The 23,095-nt window shown below is 41.7% G+C and overlaps 2 protein-coding genes across 6 annotated transcripts in view; one reads left to right on the plus strand and one right to left on the minus strand.

Moving 5' to 3' along the window:
* Positions 1-23,095, plus strand: part of LOC139461024 (uncharacterized) — a 181,647-nt gene that overhangs the window by 13,494 nt on the left and 145,058 nt on the right. The window lies entirely within an intron of this gene.
* LOC139460244 (uncharacterized) lies at positions 13,293-14,264 on the minus strand. Its single transcript, XM_071241753.1, has one exon. It carries the CDS (start codon positions 14,262-14,264, stop codon positions 13,293-13,295), a length of 972 nt encoding a protein of 323 aa, XP_071097854.1.

The raw sequence follows: 23,095 nt of genomic DNA on the forward strand, positions 1-23,095 counted from the left end.
AACTTAATGACTTTGATAACCATGATTACCATAATACAACCGAAGAGGGTACTGATGAAACCAGGTTAAGTGGCACGAATCTTAACGATGAATTTTTACAATCAACCGTTGATGCTTATTACGATGACTTAAAAGAAAAAGATAAAAATTATGTTATCCAAATAGGTCGTGACTATTCAAAGTTTATGCTAGATAGTAAAGGAACATTGCCACTGCATGACTCTCCGCATATTGAGCTTATGCATCATAGTTCTCGTAAGCCCCTAGCCTTGTCTACTATAGCCGGCAGACATAGCCGCGAGTTTGTTCGTGATAAATTAGGTTTTGTAGAATACGGACGAGCAAAACTTCCCGCGAAGACTACTAAGGTTCTTAAGACTGTGCAGACTGAACTCCGTAATACAGATGATGTGGGAGCAGCCTCGATAGTTGCCTCGAACGGACTCGAAGAAATCTTGGATACCTACCATGATCCTCAGTTACATTTATCACCATCCTTAGAGAACGATATTAGGGAATTACGAGGTCTTGACAAGGCAATGCAAACAATGCGGGGAGAACTCATCAATAATACAGCCAAGCTATCCGAACTCGACAAGCATATAGCTTACGAGAAAACAAAACTCGAACAGGCGGGCGATGAGTTCAGTAGACGCCGCGTAGCGAAAAGAATATGTGACTTAGAAGACGAAAGATTGGCCTGCCTCGAAGCAGCTTCCAGTAATGAAGAGGCACTTCGTTCGCAAATCAGTAGAATTCGAGAAACTATCGATTGAGTCCTCAACGATGACACTACACTGGCCGATAAAATTAAAACATTGTTCAGAGAACAGGGAATAACAATTGCCAGTATTTTAACCGCGTTGGGATTTATTATATCGACTTTGACTCTCGCGTTAACGGGTGGCTGTACAGGTGGTGGTACACCGCCCACACTCCCTAACGATAAAAACGGCATAAAAGAGTGGATAAAAAAACATTTAAAAGCATTAGGTTCAGCACTGGGAAAGCTCGCTGAGAAAGCCGCGTCCGCACTTCCCGGTATAATAGGGAGTGTTGTTTCCTGGCTATTGAATTTATTAGCTAAGACCACCACTTGGCTTAGTCAAAACTTGTGGGGGGTGATCGTAGCAATCGCAGGGCTGTTGTACGTATTCGCTAAGAACTATTTAACCTAATCAGTTCGCTAACCAAATCATTAGTAAACCAACCGAGACTCCACCCACAACAAGCGCGTTTTTTTCATCGATATGTTGTTGATTTTTAGCCGCAATATGCGGTGACACTTGTGCGTCAGTAGATGGTTGTTAAACATGTGGTGTTTGTGGCTTGACTATTCCCGTTTCGCCCGTGTTTGTTTGCGTTATTAATTCGACGTTCGTATCTGAATTTATACCTGGTTTTTGTTGATCGGTAGCAATAACAATTTTATTATTATAGCCTATCACTTGACAAATCTTAAGTTCCATATTACTCGGAGACATGTATAGTCCCGGTGCATAAACAAAGTCCACTTTGGATTGAGCGTACTGTAATACATCTTGAAAACGCTTTATAGACGATGGTACGTCAACTGGTGAATTAATGGCGTCCTCCACGTTTGCGACAAACTGTTTTTGCGCATCGAACGCCGTCCCAGTACCGATAATGGACGTTCGTGTTTGCGATTGTGCACCGAGAATTGCCCATACATAAGTTCTTATCGATTCATTAACTCTTTCAAATCCTGGGTTAGTAAAATTATTTTCCGTTTTATCATTAAGAAATTCATTCCAAGCGTCTGTTGTATCGTTTGGATGCACAAACTTTGTTATAATATAAGGAATGCCTCTCTCAAAGTTAATACGATCTGCTCTAAACTGTTTATCCGAGAGAGCAAAGCTTGAAGGGATCACACCCTCTTTAATTAAATAATCGCTTTTATCTTTAATAGTTCTTTGTCCAGAGTACGGAATACCTAGACCATGGCTAGGTCCTTTAATGCGCCAATCTTTACTTGTAGAAACATTAAATTAATTACAAATACGTTCGAAGGCCCTCTTATCATAAATATTATTTGCGTGATTCCATGCTGGATCCAGCGGTAATGGAGCATTAATTTCTTTAAGTATACGTCTAATCTGATAGTACACGTGATATAATATAACAGACTTATATAGTTTAAATCCTGGGGCATTAACAGGTACGCCACATCCCGTTGTGGCACACCATACGGCAAAGTTTAACTGATTCTGCCAAAATTGCATCGGATTGTGAAACCAATCGTGCACCATTTTATCGTTATTTGCCGTGAAACTGTATTTTTCAAAGATATCATGGAATTTAACGGTAAATTCAGCACCAGAGGTGGTTACTATAATCGATTGATTAGTAATGTATCTCGATTTCATATTTAAGTTATGATATAGTATCATTATATATTTAATATGTATGTTACACTCTCGGGAATAACAAATGGTCAGTCTATTGAACTGCTTCAAACTATCGATAACTCGGATGGACAACTCGAAGTAGCACTATGCGATGTAACGTATTACCCACGGTGGACCAATATAAGTGCTGCGAAGGGTAATAATAAGATATTAATATCAAGTGAACAAAAACTCATTATTATACCTGATGGGTATTACAGCGTATGCTCACTCAATGATGAATTTTTTAAGCCTAATGGAGCTAGTCTCACACAAAATGAGGCAACTGGGATGTTGAAATTCGAATATGGAGAAAAAGGTGTAATTGTTTACAAGGACTTAGCAGTTACATTTGGATTTGCACGGTTAGTAGTATTACTACCCAAAAAAATAGTGCCTGATACAGTTCTGCCCGATTTAGTTCCCTATAAAGAGTTGTGCATCCATCTTGATCAAATAAGCACGACGGATAATATTCAACTAGGAAGTCCTTCAACTCTGCTCAGATCTGTCCCAGTGAAAAATGAAAAGTACAATAGCGGTAGAACGGAATCTTTCTCGTTATTACAATATAAAAAATTGAAGCGGGGTATTATTTCAGGCCTCAAAATTTCTGTATTAGATGTAAAACACTAACCTGTACATATAGGATACTTAAGTGTAACACTCCATATTATAAATAATGGTTGATTCCATATTTAAGTTATTATATAGTATCATTGTATATTTGATATGTATGTTACACTCCCGGGAATAACAAATGGTCAGTCTATTGAACTGCTTCATACTATCGATAACTCGGATGGACAACTCGAAGTAGCACTATGAGATGTAACGTATTACCCACGGTGGACCAATATAAGTGCTGCGAAAAGAAATAATAAGAAGATGGTTATATAAGATGAACAAAATCTAATTGAAAAATTCATTATTATACCTGATGGGTATTACAGCGTATGCTCACTCAATGATGAAATTTTTAAGCCTAATGGAATTAGTTTAACACAAAATGAGTCGAATAGGACAGTGAAAATCGACACTGGAAAAAAAGGTGTACGGATTGAAATGAACTAATCAGCTACACTTGGATTTACAAGCGGAATTATATCAATATTCAGGTCATCAGATCAGGGGGTTAAATTACCCGATTTAGTTCCCTATAAAGAGTTGTTCATCCATCTTGATCAAATAAGCACAACGGATAATATTCAACTAGAAAGTCCTTCAACTCTGCTCAGAAGTGTTCCAGTGAAAAATGAAAAATATAATAGTGGTAGAACGGAATCTTTCTCGTTATTACAATATAAAAAATTGAAGCGGGGTATTATTTCAGACCTCAAAATTTCTGTATTAGATGTAAAACACCAACCTGTACATATAGGATTCTTAAGTGTAACACTCCATATTATAAATAATGGTTGATGCAGCAGGTCCTGGAACGCTCAGACAATGTAATACAATTGCGCTTTCCGATCTCGGAGACACAGAAGGATTCGGTAAACCCGGTAACAATGGTAAGTTATACGCTTTACACTTACACGATAATGTATACAAGTGGAAAGAAGTTATATTCCCGGAAAATATAGAAGATTTAAGCGATGTCGACGTTAGTAGACTCCTTAAAACCACTCCGTACAATATTATTTACAACAGTGAGAATAAATGGACTATGGTTGAAGCAAACATCAAGTGGCTACTGAATATCGCCATTACCCCACCTTATGTGATGATGGGTAAGGGACATAATTTAACTAAGATAATAAATAGTGGCATCGTACTCGCGGCCTATATCCCGTCAAAACGAAAAAGTGTGTTAGTCTCTCCCCTGCCAGAAAAACCAGGTCATATGTTATATAGTCGTCCGGCAATCCAAAATGTTAGTTTAAATTTGATTGCTGAATTCGATGATATTAAAGTTAACTTGAATGCAATACCTAATATTTCTACGCTTATTATTGAAGTCTTGTTCGGAGATGCACCGGTAGATGCCTTCGAAATATTACCAGGTCTATCGAATAAATGGCTCAAGAAACACGAGCGTCAACGTTGCAGTATTATTCATGTCGGTGCATCACCCGTTACAACCCTCGAGGGGGTTCAAATTATTAAAAGTGGTAGTATTTCTCTTTCTTTGTATACTCTCAAAACATTTAAGCAAGACCAATTAAAGACTATTATATATTCGTAATATACACTATGAGTTTATATCCGGCGCTCGATGAAGCAATTGAAAAGATGGAAACTGTTGATGGATTTCGATTACATCAAATAAGCGACATAAAACATCGAATAGAGAAGGATAGGGAGTTTAGACTTGGATTGTATAAAAAGTATCGCAGAGCCGTGAATGCTCTGGACGGAGTTGACACCGCTCTTGTAGTGGCTGGCATGGGACTCGGTGTAGCCGGTGTCGTTTTACTATCAACTATAATCGCCGCGCCTATCGTGCTCGGCATGGAAATAACCGCTGGAGTCTCGGGACTGGCAGGAATAGCGATAAAATTCATTTCTCGTAGGTTGCAAAAGAAAGCATTAAAACACGATAGTATTCGAATACTCGCCGAAGCAAAGTTGAACAGCATTGAGGATCATATTTCGACAGCAATGGCCGATTGTAAGATATCCGAGGATGAGTTTCGTTTAGTGTTGTCGGAACTCACCAAATACAATACAATGAAGCAGGAGATTCGATCAAAATCTCATAAGACCAGTGGTATTAGCGAGGACGAGAAAAAAAAGTTCATAGAACAGGGGAGGCAACAAGTGCGTCAATTATTCCGTCCCAAAACCAAAGAACTGGTTGGAGATTAAAAATAAATTGCTTACTATCTTTTGATCAAATTTAGACAAATGCTTACATAAATGTATATAATAATGGAAAAAGCTATTAAATGGAGAGAATTACCACAAGGTTTTTATGATATCAGTGATGTCAAACCAACCAAATACGGTAATCAATTGTTTCTTATCAATTTACAAGAAGAGTGTAGTTATATAGTCTGGTCTCCTAGTAAAATGAACGAAGAACTTAATAAAAATGTTGAATATCGCTTTATCGATAAAAATAATGAAGAATATTTTTATTACCATTTAGGCTCATCTAAAGCAATGATTGGTCCCAGCACGGACTGGTTATATAGGTCCGTGGTCCCAGGTGGTGGTGAGCTAGAGTCAACTTAACTTAATCTCATGACTATCGTTGAATCGCATAATCATTTTGGCATAAAAAATTCCACCTGTAGTAGCAGTATAGGTATATGAATCCGGCTCCAGTGGAAGTGAGCCAGAACCCCCATTACCTATACTACTGACTAAAATTGATTAAGACAATCAAAAGGGCTTAAAAACAATATAGAAATGAACTTTTCATTGTAACATTTTCAGTCTCTTGGTGATGATGTTACACATAAAAATGCTTGGAATTCATTGTCATAATAATACAGATGGACATATTTTTCAGTCAATTTGTAAAATAACTGAATATTCAGGCGTTTTATACATTTTCTAAGTGAACGTTTTGCACATTTTGACTGTAAAAATACAAACACGATAAAATCAGCAATACTCAGGAGACATATTTACTTTGTGTTGCAAGTCAAAATGGTGTCAACGAAAATCGCACAATTACCAAGAAAGTGACTTATCAAAACTTCGTCACCATTACTGATGCTACCCACAAAGATACCTACATTTCCTTATTATTTCGAAAACTGTGTTTCATTTTGTTGATGAATGTGACCATACGCCCTTATACTATCAATAAAAGTGACAAATACGCTTATGAACTGCGCAGCACAAGTCATGAACTAGTCTAGGTTTCTGCTATATCATCCGGGTACTCACGGGGAAAAAACAATAACAAAGGCAACAACCAGTCCCGGGGAGTTGCTTTAGATCAGTGCCCCTTTAACAGACCTTTCTCACCTAATGAGGATATTATTTTAATACAGTTGTTGTAAAGAAACTAGTTGTTCCGGTAGCCCATGCTGAGCTGACATACGTTCATGTCAACTCTTAAGGAACTATTTTATTTCACCGATCAGCTGGTTCTTGAATGGCTGTAAACAGTGTAAACATGTCACACATACTTAATATAATTGTGTATAAATCTAGGTCTACTTCCCTTGAGGTAAAAAATAGTGTATAAAAATTATAAGAATTGGCTTACACTTTCACTTAGTGTGAGCTCATTGGAGTATGAACCTTCAAAGAGATAGGGCCAAACATTGTGAGTTTGAAGGTTCATACTCCAATGAACTCACACTAAGTGAAAGTCTATTCTTGACTAAAACACTGTAGGAAGAATAAACCACTCAGGGCTGTGTCCCTCATGGTTTATTCTCCCTGCAGTGTTTTATTGTATGATAAACAACTCCCACTCATTGTATATTTCTTTTATATTGTATTTTTAATACACAAGAGACATGTGATATGATTATTATTAGGGCATCTAAATAACATAAGACATAAATGATTTGAACAATATGTGTATCATATGTAAATACAACAGATGGTTAAGAAATATTATAAGTACATTTAAATACATGTATATGCTATATATAGAAATCATTTTGCACTTTTGGAAGCCATGTTTCATATTGACTGCAAGAGAAGACAGGCCAGCACAATAACATGTCTGTATAAATTGTCGTAATTTTAGAGAAGACTAGTGTCAGAACACAATTGTCAGCTCCTACTGACATCTACTGGTCACTATTACGTAACTATGATACATTCTTTCATAATGTCCTAATTAGTTTTGATGCTGATTGTGCTTCGGCCTTCACAAGTTCCACATCATTGTATATATTATGGAATATAGCGTGTTATGTATTCTTCTCTGTACTAATGTACCAATGTGGAAGATTGAACCAAGGTCTTCAGCATGTTGAGTGAACACTTAAACAAAAACACTACTCAACTGCCCCTAATAAAAACACAGAATATATTTGGATTTGAGAAAAATAACTCAGAAAATGTAGTTATATCCATTACAGCTCACATATAGGTTTGATTGGTAGTTTAACATATTCAAGGTACATGTTGTTGCCAGGTGATTTCAAAACTGAAGGGCAATGGTGACCCAAGAAATCTGTAAACTCAATTGTGAAATCAGTAAATGACCACACAGGGTCAATGACTAATCAGTAAATTGTGTTGAAACACACAGCCTTAGGTTTACAATCACACAAGGCAATACAACAGGTCAGTAGGCCCTAGAATTACTGATTATACACTCCCGAATGTCCAGAGATTTTTGTCAGTCAAATGTTTTCTTGGCGGTATCCAATCTGCAGCTGGCAGGGGTTCAGTGTTTTCTTGGTGGTATCCAGTCTGCACTTGACAAGCAAAACAGAAACAAGTCCAAAACATATTGGTCCATGAACTCAATACTTACACTACAAGTTACTAATAAATTTTCATATTTCTATGTGGGGGCGGTCGGGTAGCCTAGTGGTTAAAGCGTTCGCTCGTCACGCCGAAGACCCGGGTTCGATTCCCGACATGGGTACAATGTGTGAAGCCCATTTCTGGTGTCCCCCGCCGTGATATTGCTGGAATATTGCTAAAAGCGGCGTAAAACCATACTCACTCACTCATATTTCTATGTGACTATGCACGCATTCCCTCTGACTTTTATAGGTTTGTGTTTAGCTTCAGTAGACTTCAGTGCATGGATGGTCACAGTGTTTTAGCTATGGCTCCGGTAAAACAATTCCTTATCAGATATTTTGCATCCAACCCTATCTGTACCCGTCATTAATAAAGAAAATCAGAAGACATTTGTATGCCACCGAGGTGTTTATTGAAATTGTTCAGCTGAAATGACACGAGTGTTATATTTAAACTATATAGAAGTCTGCTGGTGCATTGCAGTAAGCATGGACTAATTTTTGGCGTAATACAGGTGTTCTTTGCTTAAATAAAGTGATTCCATGGCTGTAACAACGCGTGTCGGTCTGACATTGATTAATGAACAATTTGCATACTCGTATATGCAAGGGGCCAACGTATGGTTCCTGTAGGAAGTGACAACTTGGTGACGATGGCTTGCGTTATATACAGTTTTACTTTATAGATGTAGATATATACATACAGAAGACACTATGTGCCAGGTCAGCACATGGTGGTAGTGGTTGTTGTCTAGGTGCCCCAGAGCACCCAGCCTAACCCTAGCTAGGCTAAGGGTAAGACCTTTTTTTTCTCTCCTTCTCCTCTGGACCAAGGCTTATATAGCCAAGGTCACCTGACATTTAGTAAGTAATAAATATAAATGTAAACAGTAAATCATCAGTGACATACTTGCACATCCTGTTCAGGATGGCAGACGGTCGATGTACACAAAAATGGGGATTAACAAATAGGATTAGCATCTAATAAATAACAGCAATTAAGTGTTTCAAGGCATATAGATGTCATGACTTCAGGGTAATGAGCCTTTGCAATCAGATGTTCTTCAGACAATGGATTTCGTAAATCAGTCGCTATGACAACTTCCCTCCGTTACGTGAAGCTTGGACCCCAAGCTTACATGAGTCCAAATTGATATGTGTGAACTTTTTCACCAAGGAAAACAACCATGCAAATGTGATCAAAATCAGTTATATGAAATCCTTATGCAACAAATATATCTATGCAATGACGGTATGAAAGTGATCATCTAGCCAATTTGAATTAGTGCCAGTTTGAAAACTAACCATGTGATCTCTGTAATGTGCAATTTCACTACACGGTAATTTGCGCTTTGCACAGATTCAATAAATATATCACTGAAGGTTCTTTGAATTCAGGAGTCTGGCTTGGCGGTGCGACTCTGTACCGAATAATGATAATGATTAATGTAATAAAAAGTACAAATTAAACATCTCAGCAAATATTTCGCATAAAGAAATTTGAAACCAGGAGTCTAGCTTTACCGCGTGACTCAAACGGTACTTGTGGGTACTATTGCCCTTTTAAGTACAATGGGTGCTCTTCCCGTGTCTTTGACGGAGCTTGCCCAGATATTGTGGGTGCGATGCCCAAGAAGAAAAAAAAATCCTTAATTCCGACATCAAAACTCTGAAATGCTGAATACTGCTGTGCTGTTAACTACTTAATACTGACATACAATAAACATACGTGGGGGTGGCTCCCCAAAGAATATCCCTAATCTGAATTCAAAGTCCTAGACAATACATTCAATTTTGTACAAAACTGTGCACATTAATACCTTGTAACAAACAACAAATTTTGTCATATAGATTTTTGAAATTACGAGTCGAGCTTTAAGGTGTGACTCGATAACCCTACAGCTTAGGTTTGTCTGGGCCCTAGCTGTATCTATATGTCTGGCGTGGCCTGGAGACATTTCAAAGATTCCCTACACAATAACTTCAAAGATCTAGCATGACTAAAGATGTAAAATTGGAGTATATTGCACATACACAAAACTGAATTTTGGAAAGACACATTTTGGCATTAATATACTGGCTTTGATTAAACATACCTGGTTGCACTATTCAACAGTCACACAATATATATCCTTGATTTGAGTCCATGTAAGTAAACACAAATTAGTAAGTCCCAATGAGATATCTTGTACACAGTGTCCATCTTGTAGGTGCCCGTGAGGCGGTTTCTGTATTTATGCAGGGTCTGCATGAAGATGGCTGAGGTCGGGTCTCTGTGGGATAGGCGTGTATACTTCTTTTCTTAGGTCATGTGCAGGAACGACATCTTGAAGGGGAAGTCTTAGCAGTGTTGCTAAGATATTCGAGCAGGGAAGGTTTGGGATCGGATAACTTGTTCTTGATCGGAAAGGTTCTTGTTCTTTCTTCAATCTTGTTACAGGCCGTTTCTTCGTTCTTGGTGATTGGCCTCCAGGAAGGTAGTATATCCTTTTAATAAGAGACTGTCACTTCCTACAGTTTTGTGAACCATATGCCATGCTGCAAAGAGGTACAGGAAAGGACAGAGTCAGAAGTCTGTCATACCCGATAGCTCCACCAAATTAACAACGAGTGTCGGTCTGACGTTGATTAATGAACAATTTGCATACTCGTATATGCAAGGGGCCAACGTATGGTTCCTGTAGGAAGTGACAACTTGGTGACGATGGCTTGCGTTATATACAGTTTTACTTTATAGATGTAGATATATACATACAGAAGACACTATGTGCCAGGTCAGCACATGGTGGTAGTGGTTGTTGTCTAGGTGCCCCAGAGCACCCAGCCTAACCCTAGCTAGGCTAAGGGTAAGACCTTTTTTTTCTCTCCTTCTCCTCTGGACCAAGGCTTATATAGCCAAGGTCACCTGACATTTAGTAAGTAATAAATATAAATGTAAACAGTAAATCATCAGTGACATACTTGCACATCCTGTTCAGGATGGCAGATGGTCGATGTACACAAAAATGGGGATTAACAAATAGGATTAGCATCTAATAAATAACAGCAATTAAGTGTTTCAAGGCATATAGATGTCATGGCTTCAGGGTAATGAGCCTTTGCAATCAAATGTTCTTCAGACAATGGATTTCGTAAATCAGTCGCTATGACAGCTGACCCATGTCACTTACTTTGTACTGTTCACTACAGGTCCTTGTGGCAATGACTAAATAATCAATCTGTGAAGTTATTATTGTTGACTTATTTGTTTATAAACATGGAGAATAAATCCCCCTGTGCAATGTGTGCATACTTGTATATACATTCATACCTTTATAAATGCAAAACATATTGAAGTCAGTTCCTAACTGATTCATGTTTTTTTATATGTTTATGTCATATTTAGCGTATTTATAAGATTTACTGCTAAAAGCATCAACACACAACTAGTTTTAAAGACATTTTTATGTTTAGGACTGTTTATTTGGTCGAAACATTTTAATCTTGACTAACTTTCAATGAGGAGCTATAACAAAGTGAACTGTTCAATGTAGTACATTGTGTGAGTAGTTCATTGCAAGTGTATGTGGTCTGTTGAGGCCATTTGTATGTTAGTTGAATGTGAAAGTGGTCCAAATGTTCACAGAACTGGAAAAGAATGAGTACCTAGCAGTCATCAAGTTTAGAGAAGTTCTCATCAAGAAGTTCATGACTGCATGTCACAAGTTTATGGGGATAAGTGCCCCAGGTGTTCCACTGTTAAACATTGGGCAGTTATGTTTAAGGCTTGGAAAACAAGCATTGATAATGACCCTAGGTCTGGACGTCCATCAACTTCCATCAATGAAGATAAGAAAATTTAGAGCTAATTGAGGAGAATTTGGTCAAATTCAAATAGAGATTAGTAACGAGTGCTGAAACATGGGTCTACCACTATGATCCTGTGTCAACATGTCAATCAATAGAATGATACCATTGCACTTCTCCCGAAATAAAGAAATTCAAGTTTTCAAGATCAGTGAAGAAAGTTATGGCAACTGTATTCTGAGATGCAAAGGGTGTGATCCTTGTTGATTACCGGTGCCTATTTTGCTGAATAGCTTCATCGCTTGAGAGATTCTATCAAAGAAAAGCGGCAAGGAATGCTGACTGCTGGATTTCTACTTCTTCATGACAATGCAAAGGCTGCTGTACGACAATATGAGTTCGAAGAGCTTCCTCACCTCCATACCCACCAGAGTTCACACCAAGTGATTTCCACCTGTATCCTTACAGAAAGAACACCTTGTGGAAAGTGCATGACGACAAAAAGCTGTCGTAAATGGGTATATAAGGGTGGTTTCAGAAAATGTCTTCCTGTCTGATAATTGAAAGGCTTCACTTTTGATATGAGAAGTGTATTGAAAAGCAGGGAGGTTATGTTGAAAAATATAATTAGAAACAATTTCACAATTGTTGGTTTTGTTTGTAAGGCTTTGAACTTTTTGACCAACCCTCAAAAAGTAAGTGACTGAAGAATTTATGAACAGTGAAATCTTCATGAGTAATGTCACGGAGTTACAGAGAACCAACAAAGAATCACAGCCATTGCTATCAATGACAGCCATACACATCCGTCACATGGAGAACCCCAATAATTCATTTTTAGGGTCCTTCCAATATGAGGGTCCTGTAAAGTTATGTTGTGTACTGGACGTTTTGGTAATTACTTCAGAGCTTGGAATGAATCAGTGATCATGTGGACAGTGGTCACGTTTGATGGATGAAATGACAGACACCCATTACTGCTCTTGATGTGCTGTGGCTTCAATGAATATTGTTATATATTCTTTTCTGCATCCAATCTTAACATTTCTGGGTACTGGGCGCACATGTGTTGATCACGTAAAACCCTGGTATTAATGACGGCCAGACTCTGCTGACCAACGGAATCAATGACAGCCAGACACTGCTGACCAACAGTATCAATGACAGCCAGACACTGCTGACCCACAGAATCAATAACAGCTAGACACTGCTGACCCACAGTGTCAATGACAGCCAGACACTTCTGACCCACAGAATCAATGACAGCCAGACACTGCTGACCCACAGTATCAATAACAGCTAGACACTACTGACCCACAGTATCAATAACAGCTAGACACTACTGACCCACAGTATCAATAACAGCTAGACACTGCTGACCCACAGTATCAATGGCAGCCAGACACTGCTGATTCCTGGAATCAGTGACAGCCAGACACTGCTTACCCACAGTATCAATGACAGCCAGACACTGCTGACCCATCAATGACACCAAGAACCTGCTGACCCACAGTATCAATGGCAGCCAGACACAGCTGATTCCTGGAATCAATGACAGCCAGACACTACTGACCCACAGTATCAATGACAGCCAGACACTGCTGACCCATCAATGACACCTAGACACTGCTGACCTATCAATGACAGCCAGTAACTGCTGATCCACAGTATGACAACTAGACACTGCTGACCCATCAATGACCTAGAAACTGCTTACCCACAGCATCAATGACAGCCAGACACTGCTGACCCACAGTATCAATGGCAGCCAGACACTGCTGACCCACAGTATGAGAGCTAGACACTGCTGACCCACAGTATCAATGACAGCCAGACTCTGCTGACCCACAGTATCAATGGCAGCCAGACACTGCTGACCCACAGTATCAATGACAGCCAGACACTGCTGACCCACAGTATCAATGACAGTTAGACACTGCTGACCCACAGTATCAATGGCAGCCAGACACTGCTGACCCACAGTATCAATGGCAGCCAGACACTGCTGACCCACAGTATCAATGGCAGCCAGACACTGCTGATCCACAGTATCAATGACAGCCAGACAATGCTGATCCACAGTATCAATGACAGCCAGACACTGCTGATCCACAGTATCAATGACAGCCAGACACTGCTGACCCACAGTATCAATGACAGCCAGACACTGCTGACCCACAGTATCAATGACAATTAGACACTGCTTACCCACAGTATCAATGACAGTTAGACACTGCTGACCCACAGTATCAATGACAATTAGACACTGCTGACCCACAGTATCAATGACAGTTAGACACTGCTGACCCACAGTATCAATGACAGTTAGACACTGCTGACCCACAGTATCAATGACAGCCAGACACTGCTGACCCACAGTATCAATGACAGCCAGACTCTGCTGACCCACAGTATCAATGACAGCCAGACACTGCTGACCAATGGAATCAATGACAGCCAGACACTGCTGATCCACAGTATCAATGACAGCCAGACACTGCTGACCCACAGTATCAATGGCAGCCAGACTCTGCTGACCCACAGTATCAATGACAGCCAGACACTGCTTACCCACAGTATCAATGACAGCCAGACACTGCTGACCCACAGTATCAATGGCAGCCAGACACTGCTGACCCACAGTATCAATGACAGCCAGACACTGCTGACCCATCAATGACAGCCAGACACTGCTGACCCATCAATGACACCAAGAACCTGCTGACCCACAGTATCAATGGCAGCCAGACACAGCTGATTCCTGGAATCAATGACAGCCAGACACTACTGACCCACAGTATCAATGACAGCCAGACACTGCTGACCCATCAATGACACCTAGACACTGCTGACCTATCAATGACAGCCAGTAACTGCTGATCCACAGTATGACAGCTAGACACTGCTGACCCATCAATGACCTAGAAACTGCTTACCCACAGTATCAATGACAACCAGACACTGCTGACCCACAGTATCAATGGCAGCCAGACATTGCTGACCCACAGTATGAGAGCTAGACACTGCTGACCCACAGTATCAATGACAGCCAGACTCTGCTGACCCACAGTATCAATGGCAGCCAGACACTGCTGACCCACAGTATCAATGACAGCCAGACATTGCTGACCCACAGTATCAATGACAGTTAGACACTGCTGACCCACAGTATCAATGGCAGCCAGACACTGCTGACCCACAGTATCAATGGCAGCCAGACACTGCTGACCCACAGTATCAATGGCAGCCAGACACTGCTGATCCACAGTATCAATGACAGCCAGACACTGCTGATCCACAGTATCAATGACAGCCAGACACTGCTGATCCACAGTATCAATGACAGCCAGACACTGCTGACCCACAGTATCAATGACAATTAGACACTGCTTACCCACAGTATCAATGACAGCCAGACACTGCTGACCCACAGTATCAATGACAGTTAGACACTGCTGACCCACAGTATCAATGACAGCCAGACACTGCTGACCCACAGTATCAATGACAGCCAGACTCTGCTGACCCACAGTATCAATGACAGCCAGACACTGCTGACCAATGGAATCAATGACAGCCAGACACTGCTGACCCACAGTATCAATGGCAGCCAGACTCTGCTGACCCACAGTATCAATGACAGCCAGACACTGCTGACCCACAGTATCAATGACAGCCAGACACTGCTGACCCACAGTATCAATGGCAGCCAGACACTGCTGACCCACAGTATCAATGACAGCCAGACACTGCTGACCCATCAATCACAGCCAGACACTGCTGACCCACAGTATCAATGACAGCTAGACACTGCTGACCCACAGTATCAATGACAGCTAGACACTGCTGACCCACAGTATCAATGACAGCCAGACTCTGCTGACCAATGGAATCAATGACAGCCAGACACTGTTGACCCACAGTATCAATGACAGCCAGACTCTGCTGACCCACAGTATCAATGGCAGCCAGACACTGCTGACCCTCAGTATCAATGGCAGCCAGACTCTGCTGACCCACAGTATCAATGACAGCCAGACACTGCTGACCCACAGTATCAATGACAGCCAGACTCTGCTGACCAATGGAATCAATGACAGCCAGACACTGCTCATCCACAGTATCAATGACAGCCAGACACTGCTGACCCACAGTACCAATGACAGCTAGACACTGCTGACCTATCAATGACAGCCAGTCACTGCTGATCCACAGTATGACAGCTAGACACGGCTGACCCACAGTATCAATGACAGCCAGACACAGCTTACCCACAGTATCAATGACAGCCAGACACTGCTGACCCACAGAATCAATGACAGCTAGACACTGCTGACCCACAGTATCAATGAAAGCCAGACACTGCTGACCCACAGAATCAATGACAGCTAAACACTGCTGACCTATCAATGACAGCTAGTCACTGCTGATCCACAGTATGACAGCTAGACACTGCTGACCCACAGTATGAGAGCTAGACACTGCTGACCCACAGTATCAATGACAGCCAGACACTGCTGACCCACGGAATCAATGACAGCCAGACACTGCTCATCCACAGTATCAATGACAGCCAGACACTGCTGACCCACAGTACCAATGACAGCTAGACACTGCTGACCTATCAATGACAGCCAGTCACTGCTGATCCACAGTATGACAGCTAGACACGGCTGACCCACAGTATCAATGACAGCCAGACACAGCTTACCCACAGTATCAATGACAACCAGACACTGCTGACCCACAGAATCAATGACAGCTAGACACTGCTGACCCACAGTATCAATGAAAGCCAGACACTGCTGACCCACAGAATCAATGACAGCTAAACACTGCTGACCTATCAATGACAGCTAGTCACTGCTGATCCACAGTATGACAGCTAGACACTGCTGACCCACAGTATGAGAGCTAGACACTGCTGACCCACAGTATCAATGACAGCCAGACACTGCTGACCCACGGAATCAATGACAGCTAGACACTGCTGACCCATCAATGACAGCTATACACTGCTGATCCATCAATGACAGCTAGACACTGCTGTTCCACACTATCAATGGCAGCTAGACACAACTGACCCATCAAAGACAGCCAGACACTGCTGACCCATCCATGACAGCCAGACACTGCTGACCCGTAGAATCAATGACAGCTAGACACTGCTGACCCACAGTATCAATGACAGCCAGTCACTGCTGACCCATCCATGACAGCCAGACACTGCTGACCCACAGTATCAATGAGAGCTAGACACTGCTGACCCATCAATGACAGCTATACACTGCTGATCCATCAATGACACCTAGACACTGCTGACCCACATTATCAATGACAGCTAGACACTGCTGACCAACACTATCAATGACACCCAGACATGGCTGACCCATCAATGACAGCCAGACACTGCTGACCCACAGAAGCAATGACAGCCAGACACTGCTGACCCACAGAAGCAATGACAGCTAGACACTAGAGGTGTAACAGCAATGGGGTCACAATACAATGATTATCCCGATACTGTGGGTGCAATGACAGCTAGACACTAGAGGTGTAACAGCAATGGGGTCACAATGCAATGCCTATCCCGATACTGTCGGTGAGATGACAGTTAGACACTAGAGGTGTAACAGCAATGGGGTCACAATACAATGCTTATACCGATACTGTGGGTGCGATGACAGCTAGACACTAGAGGTGTAACAGCAACGGGGTCACAATACAATGATTATCCCGATACTGTGGGTGCAATGACAGCTAGACACTAGAGGTGTAACAGCAATGGGGTCACAATACAATGCCTATCCTGATACTGTCGATGCGATGACAGTTAGACACTAGAGGTGTAACAGCAATGGGGTCACAATACAATGCTTATCCCGATACTGTGGGTGCGATGACAGCTAGACACTAGAGGTGTAACAGCAATGGGGTCACAATACAATGCCTATCCTGATACTGTCGATGCGATGACAGTTAGACACTAGAGGTGTAACAGCAATGGGGTCACAATACAATGCTTATCCCGATACTGTGGGTGCGATGACAGCTAGACACTAGAGGTGTAACAGCAATGGGGTCACAATACAATGCTTATCCCGATACTGTCGGTGCGATGACAGCTAGATACTAGAGGTGTAACAGCAATGGGGTCACAATACAATGACTATCCTGATACTGTGGGTGCTATACGATTTGTATCCCAATACTTTTCTTTTATTTTATAAAGACGATTTACTTTCTTTTTGCAGGATACTGTAGGGCAGAAACCTGGGCTAGAAGGCACTGGGAATGTTGTACTATTTATAGCTGACTGGGAAATACAGGAGAACAATTTCTGTTATTGTTCACGTGTCTTACAGCAGTAATGTGAAATGTATCGCATGTATTGCGATACAGGGGTTGTAAATCTATGTATTTTTCTTGGGTACAAAATGTCCTGGCAAAATCTAGTTCAAAACACAGATGAGACACTGTTATCTTGACCACACCTTATGTTGATTGAGCTTTTATCTTTAAAAGTCTAGTTTCCAGGCTGGTATAATGGAGTTATATTTTGGCAGGACTAAGAGTTTTTGCATAGTCCAATCAAAATCGCATAACAATATCAAAATCCGGTTCATAAACTGTCGTGCAGATTTTGGTAGATTGCAGGATTTGCAGAGCATGTGCACTGCCAACTCGGTGTCAACAGATATTTTCAAAATCTTTTCATGTTTTTAATCAAGGTGCTCACATGATTTGATGGACTTTGACATGTAAGACCAGTTTTGTTGCAATATAGATCTTGGTTATTGATCAGATCGTTTTGACTAGGTGCCACCATTTTGTTGGAAGCAAATGCAAGTGATACAAGAGGCGGAATCTGATTGGTCAAAAGGAGAGGCATAGAAGGGACACAACTCGTAATAGCCACTGGTGGCTCTATGATCGACCCCAGAAATACGAGCCTGGTTCGGCAAGGGTGGAAACTGGACTATAGTCAGTTAACTCCCTTGCCTTCGGAAGATGAGTGTAGCCATGAATGATTTTTTTTGTCAGTCCCAGACAAATTCTTCAATTTCGTGATATGAGAAAGATTTGCAGAAAATGTAACTTACCGCAGAATTGCAGAAAAATCGCAGAATTTTCCTTTTTTATCAGCAATACATTAATGTTAATAATTTTCAAGCTTTTTAATGAAATTTTGCGTTTTGATGATGCAAAGACATTAAAGGCAATGATTTTTTATTAATGGTTAATGGATGCGGCGCACTTTCAAAATGAAAAAGTGGAAATATATTAAAATTAAATTTCAGAATATTTTTTTTAACTGGCAAAAGAAATTTTATTTGTAAAATGACAACAGTGAGATAAAAACAACTTTCTGTCCTGTACATCAAAAGCCATTTCCGTACACTTTGGAAACAGGCAATGATTACAAATGACTTTCAACTCTGAAATATATAGCGATCTCCTTCTATGCGGGACTGATGCCAGCTGGGAGGCTGCTCTGTCCCTCGATACCATGTGTTTTGCAATAACCTCATCCATATTCATGCGAATATTTTCTTGACTATAGTGCACAATTTAGGAAAAACCCACAAAGCTGTGTGGAGAGGTGTTCATATATTACACACCTACGATGAGTTTATATTTATTTTGAGGAAGAAGCACATAACAATGGAAATACCATGTCAACAAATATGTACTCAAACATGCAAGTATATCCCCGGCATATAATGAAGGGGAATATAGCAATCAGCCAGTCTGTCTGTCCATCCGTCCGTCCGTAATCATTTCCTTTTCCGGGGTAGAACGGGAAAACCATTCAATGTAAACTTGGCAAATCTGTCAGTCATATAATGAAGTGGTGCCTTTTTGTTATTTAGGAATTTTAGAAATTTTTATTTTTTACGTTTCCATGGCAACAAGTTGGACTAAGGTTCTATAGGGTAGAGTTCGTTTCCAGAACATAACTCAAAACCCATTCAATACTTTCTAACAAAACTTTGCATGTCTGTCAGACTCATGGTGGACTGGTGCCTTTTGCTATGTAGGAATTTTAGACATTTTTATTTTTTACGTTTCCATGGTAACAAGTTGGACTTATGTTCTATAAAAGTGGTGTTCGTTTCCGGAGCGTCACTAAAAATACGTCAAATACTTTGTTACAAAACTTTGCATGTCTACCAGGCACATACTGAACTTGTGCCTTTTGCTATTCAGGAATTTTAGAAATTTATATTTTTTACCTTTCCATGGCAACAAGTTGGATTTAATTTTTAATAAAGGGTGGGTTCACTTATAGTTTACAATCTTTCTGTTTTCAAACCTGCCTTTCAAAACTACACAGTGGCCAATGTGGTTTTTATTTAGTTTTTTTTTTCTCTACGTAACTAATTTTGGATGCTCCAATCCGATAGCCAAGAAATAGATAAAATGTGGCCTTATCAAAACCATGTTGTTTAAACATTTACATGCAAGCTTACTTTTAATGTTGGTTATGTTTAACTAGGTATGAGAACTCAGAACCTGGTATCAAATCACTGATATGGTTAGTAAAAGTGTTGGCGCTCCATGGCACAGACCATGTCACCAATTAGACACCAGATCCTCCGGATGATGTTATTACGGGCCAAGTAATCAAGTTAATCAATGTCTACTTGGTCAACCTAACATCATTTTATTGATCAGTGTTTGTTAAAATTAATGTGAGTTTTGCAATTTCCATATGTCAAGGTGTCAAATGAGCAAAATTAATCAGACTCATTAATCAATGGTCAGAAGTTTGATGTCTCCATGTGTCAGGCTGTATGGTCAGCAGCAGGAAGCTTGTACCAAGGTTTGATGTCTCTATGTGTCAGGCTGTATTGTCAGGAGCAGGCAGCAGGAAGCTGGTACCGAGGTTTGATGTCTCCATGTGTCAGGCTGTATTGTCAGGAGCAGGCAGCAGGAAGCTTGTATACAGTGGTTTGATGTCTCCATGTGTCAGGCTGTATTGTCAGGAGCAGGCAGCAGGAAGCTTGTATACAGTGGTTTGATGTCTCCATGTGTCAGGCTGTATTGTCAGGAGCAGGCAGCAGGAAGCTTGTATACAGTGGTTTGATGTCTCCATGTGTCAGGCTGTATTGTCAGGAGCAGGAAGCTGGTATACAGAGGTTTGATGTCTCCATGTGTCAGGCTGTATTGTCAGGAGCAGGAAGCTGGTACCGAGGTTTGATGTCTCCATGTGTCAGGCTGTATTGTCAGGAGCAGGCAGCAGGAAGCTTGTATACAGTGGTTTGATGTCTCCATGTGTCAGGCTGTATTGTCAGGAGCAGGAAGCTGGTATACAGAGGTTTGATGTCTCCATGTGTCAGGCTGTATTGTCAGGAGCAGGAAGCTGGTATACAGTGGTTTGATGTCTCCATGTGTCAGGCTGTATTGTCAGGAGCAGGAAGCTGGTATACAGAGGTTTGATGTCTCCATGTGTCAGGCTGTATTGTCAGGAGCAGGAAGCTGGTATACAGAGGTTTGATGTCTCCATGTGTCAGGCTGTATTGTCAGGAGCAGGCAGCAGGAAGCTGGTATACAGTGGTTTGATGTCTCCATGTGTCAGGCTGTATTGTCAGGAGCAGGCAGCAGGTACCGAGGTTTGATGTCTCCATGTGTCAGGCTGTATTGTCAGGAGCAGGAAGCTGGTATACAGAGGTTTGATGTCTCCATGTGTCAGGCTGTATTGTCAGGAGCAGGCAGAAGGAAGCTGGTATACAGTGGTTTGATGTCTCCATGTGTCAGGCTGTATTGTCAGGAGCAGGCAGCAGGAAGCTGGTACCGAGGTTTGATGTCTCCATGTGTCAGGCTGTATTGTCAGGAGCAGGAAGCTGGTACCGAGGTTTGATGTCTCCATGTGTCAGGCTGTATTGTCAGGAGCAGGAAGCTGGTATACAGAGGTTTGATGTCTCCATGTGTCAGGCTGTATTGTCAGGAGCAGGAAGCTGGTATACAGAGGTTTGATGTCTCCATGTGTCAGGCTGTATTGTCAGGAGCAGGAAGCTGGTACCGAGGTTTGATGTCTCCATGTGTCAGGCTGTATTGTCAGGAGCAGGCAGCAGGAAGCTGGTATACAGTGGTTTGATGTCTCCGTGTGTCAGGCTGTATTGTCAGGAGCAGGAAGCTGGTACCGAGGTTTGATGTCTCCATGTGTCAGGCTGTATTGTCAGGAGCAGGAAGCTGGTGCCGAGGTTTGATGTCTCCATGTGTCAGGCTGTATTGTCAGGAGCAGGAAGCTGGTACCGAGGTTTGATGTCTCCATGTGTCAGGCTGTATTGTCAGGAGCAGGCAGCAGGAAGCTGGTATACAGTGGTTTGATGTCTCCATGTGTCAGGCTGTATTGTCAGGAGCAGGAAGCTGGTATACAGAGGTTTGATGTCTCCATGTGTCAGGCTGTATTGTCAGGAGCAGGAAGCTGGTGCCGAGGTTTGATGTCTCCATGTGTCAGGCTGTATTGTCAGGAGCAGGAAGCTGGTACCGAGGTTTGATGTCTCCATGTGTCAGGCTGTATTGTCAGGAGCAGGAAGCTGGTATACAGAGGTTTGATGTCTCCATGTGTCAGGCTGTATTGTCAGGAGCAGGCAGCAGGAAGCTGGTATACAGTGGTTTGATGTCTCCATGTGTCAGGCTGTATTGTCAGGAGCAGGAAGCTGGTACCGAGGTTTGATGTCTCCATGTGTCAGGCTGTATTGTCAGGAGCAGGCAGAAGGAAGCTGGTACCGAGGTTTGATGTCTCCATGTGTCAGGCTGTATTGTCAGGAGCAGGAAGCTGGTGCCGAGGTTTGATGTCTCCATGTGTCAGGCTGTATTGTCAGGAGCAGGAAGCTGGTATACAGAGGTTTGATGTCTCCATGTGTCAGGCTGTATTGTCAGGAGCAGGAAGCTGGTACCGAGGTTTGATGTCTCCATGTGTCAGGCTGTATTGTCAGGAGCAGGCAGAAGGAAGCTGGTACCGAGGTTTGATGTCTCCATGTGTCAGGCTGTATTGTCAGGAGCAGGAAGCTGGTACCGAGGTTTGATGTCTCCATGTGTCAGGCTGTATTGTCAGGAGCAGGCAGCAGGAAGCTGGTATACAGTGGTTTGATGTCTCCATGTGTCAGGCTGTATTGTCAGGAGCAGGAAGCTGGTATACAGAGGTTTGATGTCTCCATGTGTCAGGCTGTATTGTCAGGAGCAGGAAGCTGGTGCCGAGGTTTGATGTCTCCATGTGTCAGGCTGTATTGTCAGGAGCAGGAAGCTGGTATACAGTGGTTTGATGTCTCCATGTGTCAGGCTGTATTGTCAGGAGCAGGAAGCTGGTATACAGTGGTTTGATGTCTCCATGTGTCAGGCTGTATTGTCAGGAGCAGGAAGCTGGTACCGAGGTTTGATGTCTCCATGTGTCAGGCTGTATTGTCAGGAGCAGGAAGCTGGTACCGAGGTTTGATGTCTCCATGTGTCAGGCTGTATTGTCAGGAGCAGGAAGCTGGTACCGAGGTTTGATGTCTC

This window comes from Haliotis cracherodii, unplaced genomic scaffold (genome assembly GCF_022045235.1).
Source record: "Haliotis cracherodii isolate W230 unplaced genomic scaffold, xgHalCrac1.p SCAF_14, whole genome shotgun sequence".
In the NCBI taxonomy this organism is placed as follows: domain Eukaryota; kingdom Metazoa; phylum Mollusca; class Gastropoda; order Lepetellida; family Haliotidae; genus Haliotis; species Haliotis cracherodii.